At 36.2% G+C, this 25,482-nt stretch overlaps 1 protein-coding gene across 1 annotated transcript in view; it reads left to right on the forward strand.

Annotated features, from left to right (window-relative positions):
* Positions 1-25,482, forward strand: part of Pgant9 (polypeptide N-acetylgalactosaminyltransferase 9) — a 245,303-nt gene that overhangs the window by 207,162 nt on the left and 12,659 nt on the right. Inside the window, exons 5-9 of the mRNA XM_070313303.1 lie at positions 17,828-17,997; positions 22,171-22,484; positions 22,837-23,035; positions 23,383-23,552; positions 24,879-25,007. Of these exons, the coding sequence (XP_070169404.1) occupies positions 17,828-17,997; positions 22,171-22,484; positions 22,837-23,035; positions 23,383-23,552; positions 24,879-25,007 (982 nt within the window). The remainder of the gene's footprint in view (positions 1-17,827; positions 17,998-22,170; positions 22,485-22,836; positions 23,036-23,382; positions 23,553-24,878; positions 25,008-25,482) is intronic.

The raw sequence follows: 25,482 nt of genomic DNA on the forward strand, positions 1-25,482 counted from the left end.
CGATCGACGTCACCGCGCCGACTCTCAATATTTAATATAAAAATTCGAATCGTCGTTCTCTTTCTGGTATGCATAGTTAGTATGGAAATGGTAGGGCATCATTGTCTTGCCATCGAAAAAACAATTCGAAAAATTATTGTCGCGCATCGAGTGACGACCGACGTCACCGCGCCGACTCTCAATATTTAATATGAAAATTCGAACCGTCGTTCTCTTTCTCGTATGCATAGTTAGTATGGAAATGGTAGGGCATCATTGTCTTGCCATCGAAAAAACAATTCGAAAGAATAATTATTTTTCGGCGCGGTATAACCGCGCCGAAAAATAATTGTCACGCATCGATTGACGATGGACGTCACCGCGTCGACTCTCAATATTTAATATGAAAATTCGAACTGTCGTTCTCCTTCTCGTATACATAGTTAGTATGGAAATGGTAGGGCATCATTGTCTTGCCATCGAAAAAACAATTCGAAAGAATAATTATTTTTCGGCGCGGTATAACCGCGCCGAAAAATAATTGTCGCGCATCGAGTGACGATCGACGTCACCGCGCCGACTCTCAATATTTAATATAAAAATTCGAACTATCGTTCTCCTTCTCGTATACATAGTTAGTATGGAAATGGTAGGGCATCATTGTCTTGCCATCGAAAAAACAATTCGAAAGAATAATTATTTTTCGGCGCGGTATAACCGCGCCGAAAAATAATTGTCGCGCATCGAGTGACGATCGACGTCACCGCGCCGACTCTCAATATTTAATATGAAAATTCGAACTGTCGTTCTCCTTCTCGTATACATAGTTAGTATGGAAATGGTAGGGCATCATTGTCTTGCCATCGAAAAAACAATTCGAAAAATAATTGTCGCGCATCGAGTGACGATCGACGTCACCGCGCCGACTCTCAATATTTAATATAAAAATTCGAACCGTCGTTCTCTTTCTGGTATGCATAGTTAGTATGGAAATGGTAGGGCATCATTGTCTTGCCATCGAAAAAACAATTCGAAAGAATAATTATTTTTCGGCGCGGTATAACCGCGCCGAAAAATAATTGTCACGCATCGATTGACGATCGACGTCACCGCGTCGACTCTCAATATTTAATATGAAAATTCGAACTGTCGTTCTCCTTCTCGTATACATAGTTAGTATGGAAATGGTAGGGCATCATTGTCTTGCCATCGAAAAAACAATTCGAAAGAATAATTATTTTTCGGCGCGGTATAACCGCGCCGAAAAATAATCGTCGCGCATCGAGTGACGATCGACGTCACCGCGCCGACTCTCAATATTTAATATAAAAATTCGAACCGTCGTTCTCTTTCTGGTATGCATAGTTAGTATGGAAATGGTAGGGCATCATTGTCTTGCCATCGAAAAAACAATTCGAAAGAATAATTATTTTTCGGCGCGGTATAACCGCGCCGAAAAATAATTGTCGCGCATCGAGTGACGATCGACGTCACCGCGCCGACTCTCAATATTTAATATAAAAATTCGAACCGTCGTTCTCTTTCTGGTATGCATAGTTAGTATGGAAATGGTAGGGCATCATTGTCTTGCCATCGAAAAAACAATTCGAAAGAATAATTATTTTTCGGCGCGGTATAACCGCGCCGAAAAATAATTGTCACGCATCGATTGACGATCGACGTCACCGCGTCGACTCTCAATATTTAATATGAAAATTCGAACTGTCGTTCTCCTTCTCGTATACATAGTTAGTATGGAAATGGTAGGGCATCATTGTCTTGCCATCGAAAAAACAATTCGAAAGAATAATTATTTTTCGGCGCGGTATAACCGCGCCGAAAAATAATTGTCGCGCATCGAGTGACGATCGACGTCACCGCGCCGACTCTCAATATTTAATATAAAAATTCGAACCGTCGTTCTCTTTCTGGTATGCATAGTTAGTATGGAAATGGTAGGGCATCATTGTCTTGCCATCAAAAAAACAATTCGAAAGAATAATTATTTTTCGGCGCGGTATAACCGCGCCGAAAAATAATTGTCACGCATCGATTGACGATCGACGTCACCGCGTCGACTCTCAATATTTAATATGAAAATTCGAACTGTCGTTCTCCTTCTCGTATACATAGTTAGTATGGAAATGGTAGGGCATCATTGTCTTGCCATCGAAAAAACAATTCGAAAGAATAATTATTTTTCGGCGCGGTATAACCGCGCCGAAAAATAATTGTCGCGCATCGAGTGACGATCGACGTCACCGCGCCGACTCTCAATATTTAATATAAAAATTCGAACCGTCGTTCTCTTTCTGGTATGCATAGTTAGTATGGAAATGGTAGGGCATCATTGTCTTGTCATCGAAAAAACAATTCGAAAGAATAATTATTTTTCGGCGCGGTGTCGCTCGCCGCGTGACTCCGCTTCTCTCGCTCAGCTGATACTTCCGACGCTAAGAGACATAAACAAGTAAGCCATTTTACATTTCTATAGATTCCGGCCTACCGCTTCCCACGCGTTCATTGGCTCAGACATTTTAATGAATAACATAATAATTATTGCGTATTTGGCAAAATGGTATAGGACTTTTCGCTTCAGGTTGACCCGATCTATCTCCACTTTTCGTTTGGCTACTTACGTCAGACACCTTGTATATATTATATGATAAATATTGACGAGAAAAAAATCAGATTATTGAAAACAACAAGTTAGCATAGACAAAAAAAGTTTATCGATCAATAGTTGTTGAAATTTTTCAAGAATAAAGTATGTGTAATAAAATAGTAAAACAATATCGAATGTTTTTTGTCAGAATAATACTATCGGAATTTCAATTCGCGGGTATAAAGTAACATTCGCGAAATTTTCTGTGTACAATATAATATTTTGAAATCCTGCCACTATATATATTATTCGTCGATTCGATAACACAATTCATTGTACAAGAGCGAATGTTTTAAATTTTCGTCGACATTGATATTTGCTACGTGCAAATATTGTATCGTTCGTATATATAATAAAATCTAGCTTTAAAACGTAGCTCACATCTTTAAATAATTTTACGTCTTTTTTTTTTTATCTCAATTGTCGATCTGCCGCAGCAGATTGCGCAAAACGCCAGTATCGATTACCATCACCGGATGCTGCTGACGTTATTTATTTTTCTCTCTGTCGAGGAATTAATTAACGTACCGGCGTTGATATAATGACATTCTTGTGATTATACTCGGTACATGAATGGTGTATTAAAATAGAAGAAGCCAACATTATCTTCGGTAATGAAGCCTGCTCTAAGATAAATTTGAATGTTGTTATTAGCAGCGTATTAATTAATTGCTACAACGTGCTATTGTCGTTACGATAAACACAGTGCACGCATATTAAAAGATTCTAAAATTAATTAATTTCTGGAAACAACGTGCTCTTTCTCGTTTCCAAGCTGTTTATTTCGCTATGTATTCGTACGTACAAATTCATTCCTGACTGTAATATCCTCCGATGAGAGTTTTATTAGCAACGCACAAATGTAAATTATGTATATATGTATTGGCGATAAATCATACGCATTTATCATGGTGCAATGCAATTTATAAACTTCTGTTGCATCTGCATTAATCCGATCGCACGCATATTTTAATACGCGAATGAATTTCGCGCGTTAAGTTAATCTAGTATGTATCTGTGATGCATGTGTTGCATCGAACCCCGTGTTTATGATTAATGCTATGTCTCTAGCTGCCCGGATATCGCTATATCGACGATATAACGCATACGTTAATTAAACGCTACCGCTTGCATCGTTGACCGCACTTCTACGAAATGTCATTGGGGAGAACCGGTTACGTTAACGACACGAAATAATTCACGTCTGAACACTGGTTGTCGGCTTTTGCAGGGTACATTCATCTACGCGTTCGGCCGAAATGAGCTGGACGACATGAATTCAAAGTTCGCTCGCCATTTCAATTTTAAGGGACATTTTAATGTAAATTTGGCGTCGCTCGTGGTTCGAAGACCGATAGAACCCGGAGCAATGCGTGTTGTTAATTGTAAGGAAAATGATGAATGTTGTTTCTCGAGGCGATATTGCACGAAGTGAAGTTTATATTTAGTAGCTATAAATTTTATAATCAAATTCTTTGTGTTGTTATATTTATAAAGTTTTAATTTATTTTTGAGAAATCAATTTTAAGATATTTTTACGACCTTTTACTTAAAGTAATATTATAATTTATTAATATAGTGAATTTTAAATAACAAACAGGTAGAAAATGTTAGAAATTATTTATATATTCAAATTAATGTCCAATAATTTTGCGATTATAAAGTGTGAGCGAAGAATATTTAAATTTAATCGGAAATCGATATTATGCGCTTCAAATTTTTAAATGAGCTTTTCCTGACATTCGTCAAACTTTAAAGTGAGAGAATCCTGAATATTTTTAAGGAAAGTATGATATATTAATATAATAACTATCACATTGTTGAGGAACATTGCTGTATAATCTCGATGATGAAGTTACATTATTCCACAAAATATTTTTTATTTTTTTATAGGAATGAGGAATTTACAGCATAATCGAGAAATTTGCAGCAAAATCGTCTAAATTGGCGATCTCTATCTATAATTATATTTTACGTGTAATATTTACGTTTTAATAAATATACTTAAAAAATGCAAAATTATTCGTAGATTTTTCAAAATCAGTTTAGCTCAATTTTAACTTAATATTTTTAATGACGGTCATTAAAAATTGCGGGAATGTTTAACGAGGTCGTGGAAGCGGTGAAAGTCACGAATATAATTCTCAGTGAGTTATAATAATATAATATTTCATATAACCCCTACCCCTCCTCCCTAGATATCATATTATCGAAATTTCATATTTTATTCGCATTTAGCACCGATTTTTCCTATTTTTAACAATATAATTGAGGATGACACGTTTATAAATTTCATAAAGATAATGTTAACATTCATTTTTGCTAAACGCATATATTTTTCTCGGCATAAGGGTATGTACACAGGATTCACCATTCGAATTGTAATGCGAGAACATTGCGATCTCGGAAGAATTTCGATTTATCGCGATCCATCGTAGACATCACAATCCGATCAAAATCTGTCGCCGGTTTCGTTTTCAAGCGCGCGGGGAAGGAACTTTCGAAAAAAGAATTATACATCTGTGTGTGACAGGCACGGCCGGAACTGACTGCGAACGCAATAGAGAGGCAAGGAAATATGGGGATTTGGACGGCGAAATTTTGCGGTGACAAACCGTCGCGGCTGTATTAAAACTCTCTGAGTACGAGGTCTTCCCCCCCCCCCCCTTCTCCCCCCTCCCAACCCCGCAGTCCGGCGCCCATCCCGCCGTTTTCCTCCGTTATTAATCTTTCGCGCGAAAGTTGGCAACACCGGGATATTAATCACAGCGAGGCATCGCGGTAATTTCGTGGGACCTACTAATCATGGGGCAAGACCAATTAATTCGCGGCCATATTGCGGCCGAGAGCGAGATGAATGCGAAGCGGTGGCGACGCCCAGTAGTAACGAACGACGTGTACACCGGCATTCGCAGCTTTTCCTTCCGAGTTACAAATTTCTACACTTAAATCTTGAGCCTAGCCGTAATACTTCCTCCGCTATTGTTACGTATTGTTTTATCTTTGTTGACCGGAACAAGATTTGTGTTAAATTTCACGTGACAGACACTTATCGGTTCACGAATACATTTATCGGATATAGATTAAAGTTCTATTATAATAATATACAAGCGTAACAAATAATATATAACGTAGTTATACGCCATCGCGTATTTACATTGCACAGAGAAAATTCCTTCCCAAAGATTCTAGATCTCACGAGGATTGCGCGATATTTTGCAAGAAATCTCTTGATCTCAAGATTTTACAAGAAAACTCGAGGTTTCAGAAAAATCGCATTCCACGTCATAAAATATCCTTGGAAACGTAAGAACTTTCGCAAGAATTTGTCGAGCTTTTTTATTCAACTTATATAATGGAAAACATACTGCGATTCATCAGTGAAAATGTTTATGCATCCAATAAATTATAAACTTAATATTATAACATTCGCTCCATTCAATCATTTGCATAATCACAATGTCATTTTTTAAAGAAAAAAGATAGGAAAAGGAACTGAAAAAAAAATAAACGAACAATAGACACGAGCGCTTACTTGCCAAACAGTCAGAAACTTGGACAGCGTCCAGCAAGGAAAAGTAATACTGGTTTCCCTAAAGGCTAGTGGTGTCTTCGATAAAGGATCTGTCTCGAGCAATAGTTTCGCAACGAGCTAACGAGCACCATTGTCTGAAGATATCGATAATTATGTGATCTCGTCGAGTCCGGTGACAGTTTCGGACAACCGATAACGAGACCTGTCTTCTTCTCTTTTGAAGATGATATAAAATCGAAACTGATCATATAATAATAGTCGATATGAAACATTGTACTGAGAGGATAATAGCTCGTTGAAATGGTACGTCGCCTCTGGTCATCCTTTGTCATTAATTAAAGATGCGTGCTAATTAGATGATGACGAATCGTTATTAAATTTCATTGCGCGAATTTTCTATGGAATGATATTATGCTTATTCGCGCTTATTCGTGTATTTTCCGAAGACAGTAACAAAATGTTGGGACAAAATAACAATAATTATTTCAATTTCTCTCTCTCTCTCTCTCTCTCTCTCTCTCTCTCTCTCTCATTAAACATATAACATTTTTTCTATTAATATGTAAATATTTATTTCTATTAATATAGTAACGAATATTTCATATGACATTTATAATAAATGTAATAACTATTTACTTATTAATCGTTTAAATATTAAACAAATTTAAAATATCTAACACAACATTTGACCTCTTTTTGTAAATTCGGAGCACAATTATATAATACAATGAGCTTTAACGTGCGACTGAATTGTCACTAACGCCGTAGGCGTGACACTAAATAATATTAATATCGCATATGGAGAGCATGGTGTGTTACGCCGGGGGCACATCAAAACCGGCCAATTCATTTGGATCAACAATTAATCATGCAGATGCAGCGAGACACAATTAAATAACTAATCATAAATAATATGACGCGTGCGTCATAATCTCAAGCCGCCTAAACACGCCGAGGGTATTTTATCGATAATTCAATTAGCGAAACGTCAGTTATCAATTACGTATGTAATGTGACGTGATGAGATGTATACACGGAGCCGATCTCTATTCCAGGCTTTATGCGTGCCTGCAATAGCGAGCGCCTCGTCCGTTTCTCAACAGTAGTCCGGTTTAATTACATTTGGACGATGTTTCAATTTGAATACATAACGGCGGTATTATTTGCACAATACGATAATTACCATATACTGCCTGGAGATGAGAATATCAGCAGCCGAATTTCGACCGGCATTACTGATGCATCAGGTTCATAAAGCCCCGCTACGCTTCTGGCGTGCATCTCCCTCCTTCCCTATTGTCTCTGAAAACAGCAGTAGTTAAGCTCACAGATAATCCCGACGCAAGTCTACTCCCTTGCTTGCATACACAAATGCGTGAAATAAGCATTTACGCGCGTCGGTGTCAGCTAGAGCCGCTGGATAATGTATCGCGGGATAGAAAATAGATCGTGTGTGTGTGTGTGTGTGTGTGTGTGTGTGTGTGTGTGTGTGTGTGTGTGTGTGTGTGTGTGTGTGTGTGTGTGTGTTAACAAACCGACTGGATACGCTATAAATTCGTCGCTTTTCCTTTGGTCGCCATGATCTGGAAGACAAAGCGAATGGAATAACATTAAATAATCGTACTTTCTCGAAGGCACCTTCTTTCACAGAAATACATTGTCCCGATCATATTTAAGGAATGCAATCGCACGGAGAGAATAAATGTTACGTCGCGTGACGAATGAATGGAAGGTATACTTGATAAAATTAACGCAGATCAACGTATCTTTGTAAAATCGTACGCGAACGTCGCGTTGCTTATTCAACACGTCACTTTTCACCACTAATGTCCATGTACATACCTGTGCATAGTCGCGTATTTCTCGCCGATGCACTTTCGTGAACGCGAATTCAATGACTGCTAACTCCGTCGACGCTGATGATAACGCGAGCGCGGGGGAGATTTTGCGAAAGGTATAGAAATAGGATGCAAACGAGGACGCTTGTTAGCGAGCCGGCGCACCGTCACGAACCATTCTCCTACCCGACGCTCACCGCGAGTGATGGCAGTACGCGCGAGGATGTTTACTCATTACAGGTAAATACAATCCATCATCCCTTTCCAGCGCTTTCAAGCCGCGATCGTGTCCGGCTTTGCGGCGAAGGCTCCTCGCCATTGCGTTCGTACGCGGTGCAAAAATTAGGATGCGGTGACACGTTGAATTACAATTGTTCACGGCTTTGTCATTTTTCTCCCATCGTCTCTTTGTCGCGCTTTGGCTCTTTTCTCGGACGCATTCCGCGATAAATGTTGTAATTAATTTCTTTGTAACCATATTTCTGGAATAATTATTTAAATAATTCGATCGGTTGGGAGTATCGAAAACTGATCAATATCCTTCCGTTTTTATTTTTAAACACGTGCATAATACATCGGTTAATTTTATTTATATTTGTGTACATTTCTGTTTCCCGCATCGCGCTTAATATTTTTTTTTTTTTTAATTAATAAACAGAAATATGTACAAAAAATGTAATTGCAAACGCGTGGCTCTTTGCAGTTTTTAACAATAATTACAAATTGGTTAAATGGAAAGCTCTATCAACACACACTGATGGCTCTATTACAATTATTTTATAAACTTATATAGAGAGAGAATTTACTTTTTTTATTCGTATTACAAATATTTTTATTTTTACAAAAAAAATTATTACATGCAATTTAATAATAATAATAATTTAAAGCAAATTTGAATACATTATAAATGTATATAACTTAATGCTAAGCAAAATATAGTGCATTTTAAAACAGTCCAAAACATTTGTCAAGCCATTAAATCCTTCCAGTTGACCAAAATCTCATTCGCAGTAGTAACTGATATTATAGGTCAGACGCTGCAAGTGGAAACAACCGCGCAAACTCCGCAATCGGGGTATACGTAAAATTACACAGTACGGTGAAATAACGGTAATAAACTGAAAAACCGGGACTGTTTGCGTGGAATTTCCCTTCTGCGACGCAAATCCCACGGTAATATAAATCCTGAGGACTACAATCGTAACTGCAATATGCGAATTACCAGCGAGAGAGAGAGAGAGAGAGAGAGAGAGAGAGAGAGAGAGAGAGAGAGAGAGAGAGAGAGAGAGAGAGAGAGAGAGAGAGAGAGAGAGAGAGAGAGAGAGAGAGAGCAGGGAGAAGAGAATTGACGGAACTGAAATAGTAGGCGCGTTATAATATATCCCTGAGACGATCTGAGCGCTGCCTCGAGACACAAAGCTGTCATGTTATCGTTGTCAACTGTTGTACGCGAAATGTTACGAGGTGTATATATACGAGCGACGACGCTCGTGAAACCGTGCGCTAAATTGTCGAATCGAAACTTTACGCTGCTTCACCGAGATATTTAAAACGGATATTTGAAACCTAGACAATCATTAAATAATCATGTAAAATTTTTAATTACACGTGATATGAAATATTGCCCGGTTTAATGAAATTTTGTTTTACAAAAATTAAAAATACATGAGCAAACTTATATAAGTTGTCAGAATTCCAGTAGATGTAGATCGGAGAATCCGACGCTGAAGAAAGAAATATAAGTCGTTCTTTATATACGAGACAGACGTTTTATCCTACATAGATATATTTGAATATCTCGGAATAAAGTCTGCAATCACAAATCTGTCAAGTTCTAATGAATTCCTTGTAAAATATTATAATGTATGATGATTTTTAGAGTGTATTTTGAATTCTTGTTTGCATTTTTTTAAATAATGATTTTTTTCAAATATGGAGACGAAAAAGAGCGCTTTCTTGTATGATAGTATTATAATAAATATGAATTTTTTCTCCGAGCCAAAATATGGCAAAGTGATTTCACAATTTGACACATGATATAACGAAACGATATTTAAATGTAAATTGATTTTACTGTTTTTTTAATTAATCGAAAAGTTTTAAAAAAATTATTTGGAGTAGATCCGAATTATTTTTTTTTTTAAATAAATATTAATATTAAATTTATTTTTATAAGATTTAGAGCACTCAACAGATTGTTAGATTTAACATTAAAATTTGATATGAATACGAAAGCAAGAAAAGTTTGGAAACCATCGCGTATCAAGACTCTTCTATTCTTTCTCTCGGATCCCACTAGGGCATCCCAGTGTCATATCGGGATACAAAGCTGCCGTCGTGCAGCCAAGCTCACTTGGGATTTTACGACACGCCCATATACGGAATCTCCATGTCGACATATATCGCGCTTACCGTAGAACTTTCTATGCGGAATCCCAAAAGTCGTCATCGGCAAATACTTCTACGTTTTGGCGGATCGTTCGTTTCCGCGCGGCGTGATCCTGTCAAAGCGCTTCGTCAAACGTGTCTCGTTAGGATTGAATTTCAATCAGTTCTCTCGGAAAGCAGCCGATAAATGGAGCGTCGCGCAAGTCCTTTGATTTACACGTTTCTCGTGTGCCCAAACCTTTGTACATATTTAAACGGTTGCGGCCTTGCGACTTCTTTCTCTCTTTCTCCTTTTCTCGTGTATGTCGGATTATTCTATTTCTTCCACTATCTATGCTTCGCGAATTCGCGCTGGAAAGCGGGCGAAATCCGCACGCATCCCTCTTTTTCTACACTTTTGCCATGATTATCTCGCCGCGTGAAAATTAAAACACACGAGGGATGCGCCGACAATAGACGGATTTCGCTCGGAAAGCTGTATATACGCTCGGAAAAATCTGTAATTAATTAAGCTAGAGTTAAAGTTGACCGACAATGATGAAACCAGCTAGATAATACTGAAGGTAGTGTAACTGAAACGTAGCCTTTTCGTGTTAGAACAACATTTGTTCTTTCTATTCCGGTCAGCAAACGGAGCTTTGACGTAACCGTTACGTGCTGCCGAGGCCGCGTTTATATATAGACTCACGAAGATCCCACGAAATTAAATACGATAGTAAACGAGACAATAATTCGCGGGTTAATTCTGACATTTCAGTAGTATGGCATATATATATTCCGCTCACGCCCGCGTGCGAAAACCCTCGTATCTCAGCGGCGGTCTCGCGCGCGTGCTCTTGCAACGTGCGTGTACACGTAACATCATCCTACGCTAGGAGGAGAAGTGAAAAACACTTTATCTCCGTTTACTCCCAGGGCCGAAAGTCCGCACCCCATCGGGCCATTATACGGATCTTTACGACACTCCGCGGGGATGCGAGCTTGCAGCTTCATATTCCCACGTGGCGCGCTAATTGAAACCGCGTCCCTATTTTTCTCTCCGTAGAGACTGTGGATGATCCTCGCGTAAGAATAAATAAAGTAATGCAGAATATTGCACGACTATATTTCGAAAAATGCAATGCGTGCGGTTATTCATTAAGCTAAAACTCGTGCGCTCAACTTTTCATCATCGAAATGCGTCTCGTTGTCAAAGAGGGAACAGAAACAACTATTCTCATCTGTTTTCGTATCTGTACAAGTTTTTAGACAAAAACGAATCATATTCGAAAAGAAATGCAATTCATCTCCTCTTTTTTATACTACTAGCACAGCGCGCGCTCCTATGAATATAAATATTATTTTATTAGCATTTTATTTTTTTAATTATCTTTGACAAACTGTCATTACTATATCCGTCATCGCTTCGCATGCAAAATTTGATAAAGTTTGCTCGACGTCATCGATCGCCAATCAGACTCATGCAACAATATAAATCTCGAAATTCGACTTGAACACGCTTCATGGTGTATTCTCGTCCTGTATTCGTTTATTATGGATTTAGGTTTGTCTACAGGATTTCGTGTGCACTTGGACGAAACGATCAATTATAACACTTCGAGTTTGTCGACTAACTATAATATACTCGGTACCTTTTTTTAGGTGATTTATATCATATATGCTGATATAATGAAACGTATTCTTTTATCTCTCTCTCTCTCTCTCTCTCTCTCTCTCTCTCTCTCTCTCTCTCTCTCTCTCTCTCTCTCTCTCTCCTCTCTCTCGCTCTCTCTCTTTCTCTGTCTCTCTCTCTTTACAATTGCTCTAGAGATAAATTATTCGTTATTGCTAAAACTGGGCATTACGTTAGATTTGTGGATATAGCTATCCCTGCGTTATCCAACTGCAAGCGTAGAATTCAATTTAGGATATAACATACTACAATGGATATGACTTTGTGCGCTGCTGTTACCTTCCAAGTAATTTCAACTTTCCTCGTATAAATTCTCAGCAGGAGTTGAACGCCTTTACTTTTTGTTGTCTGATTTTAACTGGTAATACTCGGCCGGATATATTTTCGTCGAAAAACTTTGTTGAAGGCGCGACCTTCGTAATGACGGAGAATCATTCGGGATTCAAGTTTACTCGCGCACTCTTATCGTGCCGCACTATTCGCACTACCCCGTGTCATTCTTCTTAAAAATGTGAATCTATTTTCCCCAATGGTCCTATAATCTCGCACGAGAAAATCGTCCTTATCCATCGCTTATGACGGGAAATCCTCGGGTATCGGAATTCCTTAGATTCGAGGCTATTCTCCAAGGGTGCCAAATGTAGCGTTACTTACAAGGAATATCGCGAGGCATCCAATTTTTCCACTTTACGATTTCTGAGACCGGGATTATTTTTGAATGTTGTGCGAGCATCATATTACAAGAGCGGCATACAAAATGTCACGATATTTGCGATATTGTCATGTTATTAGTTTCTGACAATAATCGCAAAATTAAAAAAAAAAATTATTGTCGAGATTAATAACAATGAATAATATTTCCTGAGAATGTTGACAGTACATTGATCAAATTAAATACGAAAGAAGATACAAGGCTATTTGTAAAGAATGCGTTAACGTTGGACGTTGTAACATAATCACAAGACAAACGATTCTTGAAAGGGAAGAAGGATGCTTGCACAGAAGCTGCAATTAGCTTCACGAAACTTTCATTTATCTTTCTTTGCGAGACGCTGAAACAGATATTTTGCAATGCTGCCCTTGGCAGAAGTTTTTCTTTAATAATATAATTACGCTCGGGAAACTAAATTAGATTGCAGATCTCATTTTGTATTTTCTGATAGCCTTGCAAGTTCTTAAGATGTTTTTCTTGCATTGTATTGCGGTTCGTAAAGGGGATGAGATGAAAGCTGGAGATATTACAGATCAATAAGTTCCATTATAACGTACTTTTTTTTTTTTTTTTTTTTAACTTTGAGAAACAAATTATATTAGTGTTCGAGCTTTTATTAATTTTTAATAGATATTTTAACTTTTAAAGTCGCAATAATCTATTGTATTTAAACCTTGATCGTGCGATGAATCTCTTTATCTATATCAACTTGAATCTATACTCTTCTAAAATCTCACATTGCAATTAATCGCAATTTATGAAAGCTCATCGTGAACGAAATAGTAACTTGCAAAGGAAGTCGTCGATTCTTCTCGCAATGCATTCGTCATTTTCTTGGTGCGCCTTCTCTTTACACAATATTTGACTTTCATCTACTTCATGCACATCTATCTCTTCAATTTCCGCGAATGAAGACAAGTCAAGATTCCTACAGGCGACGTGCCTACGGCGAAGAGACTTGCAAATAGAATTCTACACATCCGGGATGCGGACTTCGGCGATGCGGTATGAAACGTGACGCGTTTGATCGAGTGCAACGCCTCGCGGGGTTTAGGCGATCGGGATGACAACGGGATTGGAGAGGCAGGTTGTAAGGGGGTGATCGCCGAATGTGCTGAACGCGCGAAGGAGCCGCTTCTCATTCGATATCCGTGGCTGATTTCGAGCTACCCATCCCGAGTGCCGTCCAACAATAGGGTCTCTTTTGTCGATGGGAAAGAGGATATCGCTGTTGAACGTCAATCGACTGGAAACGATCGATGCGTTTACTGGCTTAAGCGATTTCCCACTTTGTTCGAGTCTTGCCGTGCGCGATTTATATTCGCGGCCGCGCGTTCGCGATATTAATACGATTGTAACGATATTGCTATGATTTACTTTCAAGCTACGCGAGCAGTATAAATATGCATTGATGAGCAAATCCCCTTCCTTTTCTCCGCATTCGGAATAATAGAATAATTCAATTGTATTAAATTGAATATTGATATAATATTTAACGTTTTAGACGGGGGGAAATTTTAGATTCTTCTTTAATCGATTAATGTGTCGTTATAAATCAATAATTTTCCACGTGCGGATTTAACGTGTCAGAGATTTTTCTACACATAATCCGAAATAATCTCACACTGATAAATCATATACGAGTACGAGGGGTTGATATTTCGGTCATTATAAATAATTTTTAAGTAAGTTACATTAATTATATCAAGTTATATATTAATGCTGTAACTTAACATTGCTCATAACGGAGGATTAAAAGTGGCTTATAGTAAAGAAGATTAAGAAGTGTGTTATTGCTACAAAAATTATGCGCGATAATAATGACAAATTGCGAGTAGAATTTTCTCCACGCGGAAGTTTTATTACTGCGAAATTTATCACCGACAATGTTGGAAATTAAAAACGCAGCGCTTCGTATTTAAAAGTGAAAATTTTACCAGCTTTGCTAGTAAAAATTAAAACTGAAACAAACTAATGCGGAGAGAAATGCAAATGCAAATAACGTTGATTCAATTCGCAAGTTTCTTTCGCTTTTAGCCTGGAAAAATTTATCTGACGCATGCTTAAGGCGCATCAGATAAATGCGATCAATGATAACGTTGAGAAGCATGTGTTATGATGGAGCATTATTTCAGGGACTATGTATAAAAATCAATAAATTCTCTCATCGCTGTTCTATATACTTTTACATTAATCACTTTTTTGAAGTACATTTTATTCTGATCTAAAAGCGTATAAAATTATTTTGAATTTTTTTATTGAAATTCCGAATAACATTCATTTACAATGAAGATTGCACATTTGAAACCTTTTATTTATCTGCTGACATTAGCTGTTAAATATACTCGTAGATTTTATTTAATAAGACAGACTTGAAGATTGATAAACACTTGCGTAGAAGTGACATATTGTATAACAGGAATAGAACGAAGATTAATATTTGAATGATTGTCTGCACTAAAATCACATTTTCTGAGGTAAAACATTTCTGAATTTATCACATTAAATCTTCATTTAAACTGTTTTCTACATTGAATGACATAATAATATATGTATACATAATATAATATGTCGCTATTTTCATGGATTTATTATAGTTAGATAATAGCCACTTGTGAGACACAAAAGCATTATAAAGATCTTCATTATTTTAATCTATAACGCCCAATATATAAATTTATAGTTACATGGAAAAAAAATGCTGTCGCTTCAATTAAAATCTACGTTACGGGCTACCAATAAACATACATAGTTCATTCCGTGATATTTTTATTGGACCAAATATCTGGATAGTTGTTTTAATAATCCAGATATTTCGTCCAATAAAAATATCATTGAATGAACTATGTATGTTTGTTGGCAGCCCGTGACATAGACTTTAATTGAAGCAACAGCATTTTTTTTTCGTGTACATATCGTGTGATAGCCTTGTTATAATTCATAATTATAAAGTTACAATTGTAAAGCTATGAGAGTTGTGCGTAACTGAAAATAAATTTTTGTAATTATCTACACGAAATTCAATGAGAGAGAGAAAGGGATATAGATAGACATATGACGTAATATCGTTTGTGATTATTTATTGAAAATTTGTTAAGCGTTTTCTTTTTATATGAACGTGACCTACATACATAAAAAAAATAATATTCAGCACTTATTGTACGTCGCTGCTTGACATTTTGTTATTTTAACGTGGAACAAGTTTCATTCTATCTTGTAATTTTCGAGAGCGAGGGAGAGAGAGAAAGAGAGAGAGAGTTTGGAAACGTATTATAACATATATATATATATATATATATATATATATATATATATATATATATCTTGTTTTATTTTCTTTACACCAATTGATATCTCTCATTTTTTGAGCTTAAAATATTAAGGTAACATTATTGCAAAATAAATAATTTTATGAGATATTTTATAATTTATGTAAAATTATATCGAAAATAAAGTAATAAAATATCTCGTAAACTATTAAACTTTTGGCCATCATACCTCTATAACTTTTTATGCGGAATATTGCAAGGGAGCGATTTATGTAAAAAAATTGGGGTGTTTCCATTTAAAAAAACAAGATTGACATTGAAATCTCCGAAGCGCCTCCACCCAAGGTCAAACTAATGGCACCATCCTATGACCCCCTTAAAACCGAACAACGTTTGTCTGAAACATTTCTTTCTATCTTGCTTTATTTTTTAAATATTTAGGTGTCTCAATATAAATCCCCCAACCTGCATATAACATATTTCATTAATATTTTTTTCATGTATCTACAATCGAATTGCAACTGCTTCGATCTGCACAAAGAAAAGTTCGACTACTTTCTTCTCTTCTCTATTTGATTTATCATCGTTTGCGATTCTGGTATTTAACTATGTTATTCGTTTATAATCTCATTTTATTAATCACTCTTCATGTGCTAAACCGTTGTCTATACGTATATCTTCTGTCTTATTTGCAATGTTATAGAGATAACATGTATATAGATACGTTAAACTTTATGTTTGATCTGATACAAGCGCATCTCTAACCCTGACATGGAAACTGATTATGAAGGGATTTCATCCATGAGTAGATATTCGCTTCGATACACCAGGAAGGATATATCGGAAATTTGACAAATAGTATTCTCGTAAGCGGTGAATGTTTGCTGGCAGCTGTTAATTGAAATTATTCACAGATGGTCGTTACAATAATGGCCGTTATCGAACACTTATGACACTTCTCGTAATCGCATCATTAGCACGATATAATGTACCTATTCTCTGTTATAGCATATAATGTGTTAATTGCAAACGAATACTTCAAATTAATTCGCGATAATGATCTCGTGAATGAAACACGTGTAACCATACCAAAGCTAATTACATCCATTGTGAATCACAAACATGAATATAAGATAGTATTAAACATAGCAGTAGGCGATAAAATTGCAAATAGAGCTTAACGTAACCATTGAATAAATGAATGTACGATTGCGTGGGATTTGACGAGAATATGTTAATAAATAGAAACGCGAGCTCTCGCGAATATCCGAAGAAAGGCGCATGGAAACTTTTATTTACTGTGTTCATAAACCGCGACGGATTTGCTGTGTGTTTAACCGAATCCGGAAGTCGCAATCCTGCATCTCTGGAATTCATTTTGCGGTAAGCTTCGGGCGAGTATACATCTCATGGGCGTTCAGTCCGCAAACATTCCCTTGCCTTAATCGTATTACCGTATTTTCCTGACATATCTTCTGGTACATACAATCATTCCCGTAATCATTCCCTTCGTTGCGGTCTACAGATCAAGAACTTGATTCGGTTTCACTTAAACTGATATAAACATTTGCTCTGCAAACAATATGGCAATCTACTATCAAAGCTAATTTTATTAGCGGAACATGAGCAGAACCGATATATAATATTTTGCTTTGTCAGCATAACATTCGTGCATTGAAATATATTTTCGATAATAATGGGCAGTGTTTTTTACTTGAATAACACAATCGTTAATAATTAATTAAATCATTGTTCTTATTGTGTTATAGGTGTAAGGAGTCTGGTAGATACTTGAAGGACCTTCCGCCTACAGCGGTAATTATTTGCTTCCACAATGAAGCTTGGTCCGTATTATTGCGTACTGTGCATTCCGTTCTGGACAGATCGCCGGAGCATCTCATACAAGAGATCATTCTCGTCGATGATTTCTCTGATATGCGTAAGTTGTTCTTTTAAATAGTAAAAGTATAGAAGATTTAACAAACTACCACATTTTTTTTTTTTTTTTAATAATATATTTATCATAATAATATAATTAAATATAATTAATAAATATAATATTATATAATATAATATATAATTATAAATATAATAATATAATTATTATGACAATAATTATTGTAATAATAATTTCAATTGTCATAATGATGTAAATCATTATAATCATCGCTATTTTTTCCTTCCTCTCTTTAATTTTATTTTAAAATATCTTTTTTTTTTTAAATTATAAAGAAAACATAATTTTTATAAACATGAATATTTATATTAAGAAAAATTGAAATATCAATTACACCTATAATTATGCCTTATATTAAACGTGAATTATATACATTACGGAGCCTATATGCGAATATTATAATATTAAAATATTTTCTTTGCGAATAACGAAGAGTGAACGCGAGTTATTCTCGCGTTATCACCAGGAACCGTGCTCGTACTTTGGATTCAAAACGAAATACCTTCTATGCGCGATCGAAGCGGGATAGCATATCGGCTCCGTAGCGTCATAAATCCTCGTATAGCTCACATCGTTGAGAGATGAAAAATCCTCGGTAGGACGTCGAGAAATTCGTAAGCACAGAGCGAACAGAGACCGCGGGCTATTATATTCGCGTACTTGCTCGTGCAACCGCATCTCCATTCAGCACGGTGATTCGTTATCGCGACAGTGTTTCGTAGTTTCGGGATAGATCGATTAATTGCGATCCATCTCTCCAATGTATTGCCACGACGTGAATAGAAGAGAAACTCTCGACCTGCCATACAGACTCTCTGAAAATTACGAGAGAGCTCCATACAATCTCTGCAACCGACTCTCTCTCTAGATTTAATGTCCCTGTTTGTTCGAGTTGATCAAAATCGAGCGTGGACACGCGCCGTTACATTATATTGAAAAATTACAAAGTTTGATAAATGCTTAGGAAGAAACTTTTTAAATTATTGCGATATTTTTAATGAGATAAGAGAACACGTTGTTAATTTTAGAAGACAGAGAATTGTATATATTGTACATTTCGTCGAAAGAATAATCACTTGTCCAAATTTTGAAGTTTTTATTTAAAATTATAAAGTTACGTTTGTAATCATTTATTTTGTATTTTGCATTTATCTATCAGATATATTTTTATCTATATAAAGGCATTTACGCGAAAAAGATCAATGAAAGTATATCAAATACGCAATTTTGCGAATTCGGTCAAAGTAAATATGTATGTTCAAACACGCGCATTGTTTGTATGGCAAAAAGACAATTATAGCTTCAATGTACCTGCATATTTTCGAATAAACTGACGTTTATACAACAGCTGCTAAATCGAAATCTAAATTACAAATTTTGCAGTAAATTGCGATAAAACAGAAATCATCATTAGCAAAAAAAAATTTGCATTTTTTAATAAATAATCATATAATACAGTTTGAGCTATTTATATATTTATAATGTTATATACATATATAACACATCTTATTTAACGATAATATCTTTCTTTCGAAAAAATTAAAAAAGATATCTTATTTTACAATTTAATTGCTGCATTAAAAAGGCGGAAAAGGCAATTGCAATCGCGCGAGATTCTACTGTATATAAAAGGTAGATGAGCATAAAAAACCTAAGAGAGAAAGTGTTCGAGATTAAGCAGATTTAGAAAAAGGCGACGTGATGGAAATAGCCAGGGTGGTTACTGGCAATCCCTATTAAAAGCTGAAGATAAACCCCCGGCCAGAAGTTAAACCTATAAACATAGTGATTTTAGCGATCCCCTGGCTTGGTGTGTATTATTAACAGACAACTGCGATTGCTTTATCGCAAAAATGAGATCAAAATACTATACTTTGTATGGACTTTTTTTCATGGTACGAACGGAGTAAACGGGGATTCATGCATGATTTTAATTTAAGATTACGTCCTTCGTATTACGAGAAATTTAACATATATCTATAATTACTTTTTCGTTATCAACGCTTTTTACTATGCATATATTTCTTTTTAACGATGTATGGACTGTACACTACACACACACACAGTATGTCTTTGAATATTATTTCGAAAAAATATATTCTCTTCGGTCGCAGGGGGCGGATTAAAGTGAGTTCAATGATTATTAACGCCTGTAAGAAAGATGTAATGAATTTTAAAGGGGAAGGTTTTAGTCCGCTTCAGCAAAACGCATGCACGATAATTAGCTTTTATACAAGGGATCGGCGACGAGAATTACGGAGTTAATTACGAGCGCGCTCGACGAGGACAGACTGGGTGCTCTTTGAGCGTTTCCATTATCTACGCCTCACAATGTGCTCGGTAAAGTCATATTGAAATTTGCAATAACAGCCACGGTCGGTTTATGCGTGCCTCTGCATTCGAGGAATTCATTAGAAGTTAATTCGGATTGGAATGCGCGCGGAATCCGTACACATACACCGTAGTTGAGTGCACATTAAATGTCTGACCTCCGATCTTTTATGGTTCATCTCTTCTCGTTCGAGTACAGTTAAGCGCGCCTCGCTCAACGTACTTCGACGTATTTTGAGAGAAATATTTTCTCGTCTCATACCGATGTGATCCGTACAACGACTCCTGTATTTTTTTCTATTTCAGCACATAGAGAGGAAATTTTTTCGCGAGTTGATGCGAAAACCCGAGGTAGTGATAACGGGGTAGAACGTCGATGAGTACGATGAGTTTGTATTAAAGCTCATCAAGCGCGCAATTTATTCAAAAGGTGCATAAAATCGAGCCGACGTCTCTATCATTTCCAAGTATACGTTTTGCTAGATAATCATTGCGCCTGCACGAAACATGCTGATCCGTAGAATCCCCTTATAGTATTCATAGTTAACCGAGCTTACAGGATAGAGACTTAGGATTATTGGCCTGGTCCCTCATAAAGCCAAACTAACGGAGAATAAATCACGAATGTCTGCTAATTGCTGCCTGGCGACCTATAGTAACTATAGGCGAATACGTCTCATAAATCTTAAGCCTCGCCTACGATTGCCGGAAATAACGCCAAATAACAGACCACTTCGTGAAATATCCACTAAAGTGACTTTAGTAGACAAAATCTTTTAGTCATGATTTCTATCGATACGAAAACATTTTTTTTTACTAGGATTAAAAATGTGATAAAGAAAGTGGTTCTTGTAATTTTCTTCTAATCAAACAGTAGATACTTATATTCATTATTAACTTGTTGAATTTATTATATATCTGATAAATATAAATTTTTTAATATAAATTTCTTACCAACTACATCTCTTTTGTATCCGATCGTTGCTTAACATATTTTAACAACAAACTGGAAATTAATTTGCTTATATAATTTTTATTGGATCTATAAACTACGCTCGCATAGTTACTCTTTTATCAGGTTGACAATAAAATATTAATGGCTCGGATAAATATAGGGAAAACACCATTATACGGGATTATTGTAGTTTTTAGCATACGATTAAATCGATCGTGGTTAAAATATGAATCTAGGATGGAAAGGGTGATTGTTGTTGCCGCAACAGTTTGCGAATGACATCGTAAATAAACCGTAATCCGACATTAAGGATATAATCGACGTTAGAGAAACTTAGAGAAACGGGCAATTTGGTTTTATTGTTGCAATATCCGTCGCCGAGGCATAGATACTGCGGGTAACTCATGTTTCAAATTGGCGGAAATTTAAAAAACGATGATATTGAAAAAAACCTGTGGGGCTTTTCCGTAAAATTAATATTTGAGTGAATCTTATACACGGCGGAATAATGCTATCTCGCGTATTATGAGAGATATCATAAATTATACAACCGTTTAATAATGAGAACGTTGGTATTTTTTGATAAAAACTGTATAAAATATTTTAGTAAAAATATAGAGAGAGGACAATGCGCGTAAACAATATTAAATTTGATGAATTTACGTATACGACGAAAGAGAATACGCGCAATAACGCGTAGAAAAGTATAAATATAGAAAATTAAATTGATAAAAGAGTGAAAAAATTATTTTAATTAAATATATGGTATTAATAACTCACATTATATAAATACGCGCACAATATTTTATTATCGCGACATATTATTTCGCACGAAAATGGCGAGTGACGAGAAAATGATTGTTTCGCAGCTCATCTCAAACGTCAATTGGAAGACTATATGATGAATTATCCGAAGGTGAGAATTATCAGAGCGAATAAACGAGAGGGCCTTATCAGGGCACGTTTGCTAGGCGCCGCGGCGGCAAAGGCGCCGGTACTCACGTATTTGGATAGCCATTGCGAGTGCACGGAGGGTTGGTTGGAGCCTCTTCTGGATAGAATCGCACGCGATCCGACAACGGTAGTTTGTCCGGTGATCGATGTTATAGACGACACCACCCTAGAATACCACTGGCGCGACTCGGGCGGTGTAAATGTCGGCGGATTCGATTGGAATCTTCAGGTAAACGAAATCTTCGTGCTACTTTCGCGAGCTCGAGCCGATAGAGAATGCATCTGTCTTGACGGCATGCAATTGAATTTGCACGGAGTCGTAAAAATTGCAAGATACGATGTAAATTGCATTTCATTATAATGAAAATATTTTATATACATATATCCTCTTGTAAAAGACAAGAATTAATTTTAAAAAACGCGTTTGTTCTGTAAAAAATAATCTACGTTATGTGACATATTTTTAACGTTCTTATTTTATAATATTATTTTAACGTATGACAATTTTTTTAAATTGCCGAAATTTTATAAGCTTATCTGCGTAAACGAATTCTTGATGTATATCAATATTTGTTAACAAGTTCAATTGGCACGCGGTGCCAGAGAGGGAGAAAAAAAGACACAAAAACCCGGCCGAACCCGTTTGGTCGCCAACGATGGCTGGTGGCCTCTTTTCGATAGATCGAGCCTTTTTCGAACGGATTGGCACGTACGACAGCGGCTTCGATATCTGGGGCGGCGAGAATCTTGAATTATCGTTTAAAACCTGGATGTGTGGTGGTAAAGGATAAGTAATATTTAATAGTAATCTCATGTTTCTTCCCAACTTAGAAAATTACGGTTTTAAATTAGCGTATCTGACATAAGAACAATAATTAATAAGTATTGCATGTAATGTAGAAAAATTTTTATAAAATACTTTTTATTATTACTTTTAACGTCAGAATTATATTTTTTGCATATTATATTTTTGTTATTATTTAATTTATAATAACCGTGCGCGGTTATTTTGTAGAAATATTTCATATTCTACATCTTTATGCGATACTTGGTATTAACAATCGACGCAACGAATTTTAACACCGAACGGCCGAAAATGTTGATCTAATAACTCGATACGCTCGTAGGTACTTTGGAAATCGTGCCGTGCTCGCACGTGGGTCACATCTTCAGGAAACGTTCGCCCTACAAGTGGCGCAGCGGCGTGAACGTGCTCAAGAGGAACAGCATAAGGCTGAGCGAAGTGTGGTTGGACGAGTACGCCAAGTACTACTATCAGAGGATAGGTCACGACAAGGTGGGTACTTGTGCATCGTCGCATGCATAACCTTCCTTCCATATATGACTTTTCGCTACGTGAGAATGCAACGAGGGGACAATTAGAATAGCTCGTTTCACCTTAGCTGGCAGATCAATACAAGAATCGGAAACTAAGACGGGAGAAGAGCTTTTTGCGACTACAAATTGGAATTAAAATGTAGTCTTCAAATGAAAACATTCGCATAAATAAACAGAAAAAAATCTTTTTAGTGTAAAAGGATGTAGGAACGATATCACAAAGAAAAACTTACACATATTTAGGAATACATATATATATATATATATATATATATATATATATATATATATATATATATATATAATTATGGTATATAAGCTGCGAAAAAAAAACAAATAATTAATCATAATTTATTTTTCGCTATAAAATTAAAGATCTTGTTCCAAATTGTAGTATATTAATAAAGCATCGTGGCTATGTTTTTTTAACCCAAGTTGCTCGTAAACATTGACCGAGCAGTTTGGTAAGAATAGGATGAAGGATGACGATAAAGGTGGCCGATGATGGAGAGGATCGTAGACCAAGAATCGTCGTAAAAAAGGGCCATAAACGTGCCAAGTGCTTTTAAGACTCGCGCGCATGTCCTCGCTCTCTTGAAGGACATTTCTTTCGTCCCACACTATAACGATCTGTCATTTATCCTTGATGCTTCTCCGCTCTTATTCTCCTGTCGAGATCCAATCGACGAGATAAATCGAACCGTAGAGAATAAATCGCTTCCGTAAGCACGCCGCTCTATGTAATGATCGAATCTATCGAGGATGTCGTCTTCATGGATGGCTTCATAAAATAATGATATAAATCGTTCTTTGCTTATATGCCGTTATTCCTATTTGCAAGCAATAATTCACAGTAGTAATATCAACAATTGAGTTAGACACAAATTCACAAACAGCCTGATGTTGATAATGGCATTTTATTATTTAAAAGATATAATCATTATTGTGTAAAGAGAAAGACAGATAGATAGTACTTTATATATATATAAATCAAATTCTTTATTCTATAATTTAATTTAAAGTATGGCAGATTTTTAACGAATATCTCTAAAAATCTTATGAGTTGTAATTTGACTTTATTTACATCTATTTTCACAATTATTATTATAGAAAATAATTTTTAACGATTTTTTTTACAATAATTTTATAAAAAATGCATACAACTACTTTTTTATTATCATTACGTATTTATAAATATCTCGCATTTTTTTCACAAGTTCATCTTTGTCATCTTTGTCAAATTGTAAGCGTAATCCCGATTTGGTTACATATTGAATTTTTATAGTACTCTGCGTTGATACCACTGCTTCGAAAGACCCTTAGGAAGAAACTGGGATGTAAGTCGTTCAAGTGGTACCTAGACAATATTTATCCAGAACTCTTCATTCCGGGCGAGGCGGTCGCTTCAGGAGAGGTAAGACTATTCCACATTTTTCTCTTTGAATTTTTTTTTCTAGCAGGCTCTGACATTACTGTCTGGGAAATACCGTCAGCCGAAATCAAGAAGGGAAAGCGGAAACGACGAGGGAACGACTGGTTCCTCATCTAACGATGTTACGGCGGCTTTGATCCATCAAGGTGTCGGATTACGACATTCGAAGGCTTTTCGTGAACGGAAATGTAGTCGGTTGGATAGATAGAGTCGCCGAAAATGTGTCGAGATATTTTCCTTTATTTTATTTCCTCTAAAAGTCTCGAATAATTTTTCCATTGTGATAAGTACTCTGCGTTGATACCACTGCTTAGAATAATGTTTTTTATGCCATAATCTTTTTAATAAGTTTTTTAGTGATGAGTGATTAAGCACGCGATAGTTTCGGCAAATTAAACTTGAGGGTCGCAAAGCGATAAAATCTTACTCTTAGTACTCTGCGTTGATACCACTGCTT

Source organism: Polyergus mexicanus, unplaced genomic scaffold (assembly GCF_030449975.1).
Source record: "Polyergus mexicanus isolate NDT 795.1 unplaced genomic scaffold, iyPolMexi1.0 SCAF_24, whole genome shotgun sequence".
Taxonomy (NCBI): Eukaryota; Metazoa; Arthropoda; class Insecta; order Hymenoptera; family Formicidae; genus Polyergus; species Polyergus mexicanus.